The sequence below is a fragment of the Ammodytes marinus genome (genome assembly GCF_949987685.1).
Source record: "Ammodytes marinus genome assembly, chromosome: 16".
Taxonomy (NCBI): Eukaryota; Metazoa; Chordata; class Actinopteri; order Uranoscopiformes; family Ammodytidae; genus Ammodytes; species Ammodytes marinus.
In genome coordinates, this window is record NC_137220.1 from 25,578,698 (window position 1) to 25,582,064 (window position 3,367).

The 3,367-nt window shown below is 43.5% G+C and overlaps 1 protein-coding gene across 1 annotated transcript in view; it reads left to right on the top strand.

Moving 5' to 3' along the window:
* The window catches only part of LOC307263286 (transcription factor Sox-8), a 3,732-nt gene extending 678 nt beyond the window's left edge, over positions 1–3,054 (top strand). Inside the window, exons 2-3 of the mRNA XM_080044411.1 lie at positions 320–555; positions 715–3,054. Of these exons, the coding sequence (XP_079900537.1) occupies positions 320–555; positions 715–1,460 (982 nt within the window). The 3' untranslated portion in view covers positions 1,461–3,054. The remainder of the gene's footprint in view (positions 1–319; positions 556–714) is intronic.
* The last annotated feature ends 313 nt before the right edge of the window (positions 3,055–3,367 follow it).

Sequence of the window (3,367 nt, forward strand, 5' to 3'; positions counted from 1 at the left end):
AGAGAGGAAAAACGGTCTAAAGGGCATTACATTGCAAAGACAGTGAGTGGCCATGGCAACAGCTTTTGTAAAGAAAATAATTTCATAAATGATAGTTAAGTATCTAACAGCTTTGTCAATTACATATAATTATATTTATTTTTAAGTTATTGTAAAAAATAAATAATTTTGATTGTACACTATTTAGAAGAGATCTTTTGATCTCTTGACAAATAAAAAAAATTCAAAAAGTGATTTGGTCCATCTGACCATTTATTTTTTTATTTTTATAGTTTGGCTGTATTAATTTTAATGTGATGTACATTTGATTCCACCATAGTTTGCTCTCGGAAGGTGAGAAGAGGCCCTTTGTAGAGGAAGCAGAGAGGCTTCGGGTTCAACACAAAAAAGACCATCCAGACTACAAGTACCAGCCCCGGAGACGGAAGAATGTGAAACCGGGCCAGAGCGACTCAGACTCTGGAGCAGAACTGGCACACCACATGTACAAAGCCGAACCAGGGCTGGGCGGACTGGCAGGGATCACTGACGGACACCACCACCCTGAACATGCAGGTATGTTGTCAAACTTAAAAAAAATAAAAAAAGAATGCATCAAACACAACTAGTTTGTTTAGGACTTAGCAATTTTAGGCCACTGTAAAAGAAAAAAATCAAATCATTTTGGAGGGATACATCCTAAAGCTTTCTCTCTGATATTCCTTTTCCCCCCAGGGCAGCCCCATGGTCCCCCTACACCGCCCACCACTCCCAAAACAGACCTGCACCACGGGGGCAAGCAGGATCTGAAGCACGAGGGCCGCCGTCTGGTGGACAGCGGCGGCGGCAGCAGGCAAAACATCGACTTCAGCAACGTGGACATCTCGGAGCTCAGCACAGACGTCATCAGCAACATGGAGGCCTTCGACGTGCACGAGTTCGACCAGTACCTCCCGCTCAACGGCCACGCCTCTGGCTCCTCCGGCCTGCCTCCAGACCACCATGGACACGGGCAGGCCCCCGCCACCGCCGGCTCTTACACTTCCTCATACGGCAACGGGCCCGTCTGGAACCGCAAGAGCACCATATCCTCTTCCTCTCCCTCCGCCAGTGAAGTAGGCCAGCACCGGCTCCATATCAAGACGGAGCAACTGAGCCCCAGCCACTACAGCGAGCACTCCCACAGGTCACCCTCACAATCTGAATACGGCTCCTACACTAGCCAGGCCTGCGTCACCTCGGCAACATCGGCCGCGGCCTCTTTCTCCAGCTCCCAATGTGACTATTCTGACATCCAGAGCTCCAACTATTATAACCCGTACTCCGGCTACCCCTCTAGCCTCTACCAGTACCCTTACTTCCACTCATCCAGGCGGCCGTACGGCAGCCCTATCCTAAACAGTCTGTCCATGGCCCCCGCTCACAGCCCCACCGCCTCCAGCTGGGACCAGCCCGTCTACACCACGCTGTCTCGACCCTAAAAAAGGGGACCAGAAACAGTCAGTTCCAATCCGGAGACTCATTCAAATCAATGCACTATACTGTGTCTATGGTATGGGTTGGTAGGCTACCTGTGACCATTTTTCACCTGAAACAAAACTAATGAAGAAAAAAAAAAAAGTGCCTGCTGATTTTATACAAAGTTATATCGTTGTGAGAGAAAGAAAAAACATTTGTACATACTTTTTACACAAAGACAATTGGTGTCATTGTCGGGAGAGCCAAACTCCTCCATGAGGAAATGCTGCCTACGCCTACATCCTGTGTATCCACCATCTCTTTCCAGTTTAAGATCACACGTGCGTGCGCGCTTGAGGTGAAGAATAAAAGGCCTGCCACTGAGTTGTGTAGGAGAGACACGCTTTAGCTCAACTCTGTGGTGGAGCAGATGGAGGAGCAGATACGTTGGAGAATGTAAACGGGACCAATTATGTGACTTGTGCGGTGAAAATTTACATGGAAGGCGAGAGCTACGGCGCAGCACATTTGTCCATTTGCATCAGTGGATCAGTCTTAATTAAATGGCTCATATGAATCTTAAAAGTGTCATTTTGGCATCAAAGTCTTATTATGTATTTATGTTCATGAATTATGGGTTTCCTTTTTGTTGTTCTTAAGTAGATAAACACATGGTAATGTGGGTTTGGTTATTTACAGTACTGTTTGTCTTTTTTTAAATAAAAATAAGGTAAATGAAGTGAGGGACAGTACAAGTACAATAATGTTTATATCATTCCGTTGAAGACCAATTTTCAAGTAACATCTCCATTCCAAGTTGCGAGCAAACAGAGCCGGACCAACAGACACGCACAAGGACAAAACAGGTGTCTGAAAGCTATGCTTGGCAAATTGCGATTAGTCATGATCTAGGGTTAAAGGAAATGGGGTAAAATAACACCACGCACTCTGAGTGACATGTCAGCTGGACCTCCTGTGTACGTGGATGTCTAACAGACATACAGTACACGCATCCACATTTATGTATGTGTGTGTGTGTGTGTGTGTCAGGGAGATAAAGTGCTTCTGTACGTGTGAGCCATTTCCTTGGGAAAGATCTACACATCCCATGACATAATACGCACCAAATGATACTTACTCAACTCTTTACTGGAAAAAAGATCCTAGAATTGTATCCGTTACTCCCAAGACGAGTTTTCAGAGTTTTAGGGAGGAAATGAAGAGTGTGCAAGTATTTTTTCCCTTATTTATCTCATCAACCATCAAGTGCCAACTCACAGCTGCAGTCTCACGCAAAATGTTTTGTGCCTTCTAACGCTTATTGTCAGTATTTCAATTATGAAATGGAATTATTAACAAACTTTTGGCAGCACACAATCAGTTATACCCACACCAGACGGCCCTGCAGTTAACCTGATGACATCCCAATTTGACACCATTCCTTACAGCCTTTAGTTTGTAATGTTCTGTGAGATGCTGTATGAGAAAACGTACGGAGCATGGCACTCCAAGTTTTGTCCACAGAACTGTGTTTTGTATATTATTATCTGGTGTATCATTTTGAGAAAAGGCTGTGAAAGCTATTATTGTTCTATTAACTAGAGTTTCATTCACACATGCACAGCTAACCCATTTTTCGCCGGCCATTTAAAATAATAAAATATACTTTTTCTTGATATTTGTCTTTTTGTCATTCTTATTTTATTGACATTCATACATATGTATCAGTGATTCTTGAGAACCGGGACAAAAGGCTGGGACAAAATGCAACTGCTGTTATCTTTAAAAAATTGTAGATGTTATTAGGGATAAAGAATATAATGTCTGGAGCATAATTACCCCCTTCAATTTAATTTTATTATTATTATGTCAAATTTATGACACGTGTTATCTTCTCATGACGTCAAAAGCAGTGTGTCCACAGAGAAGG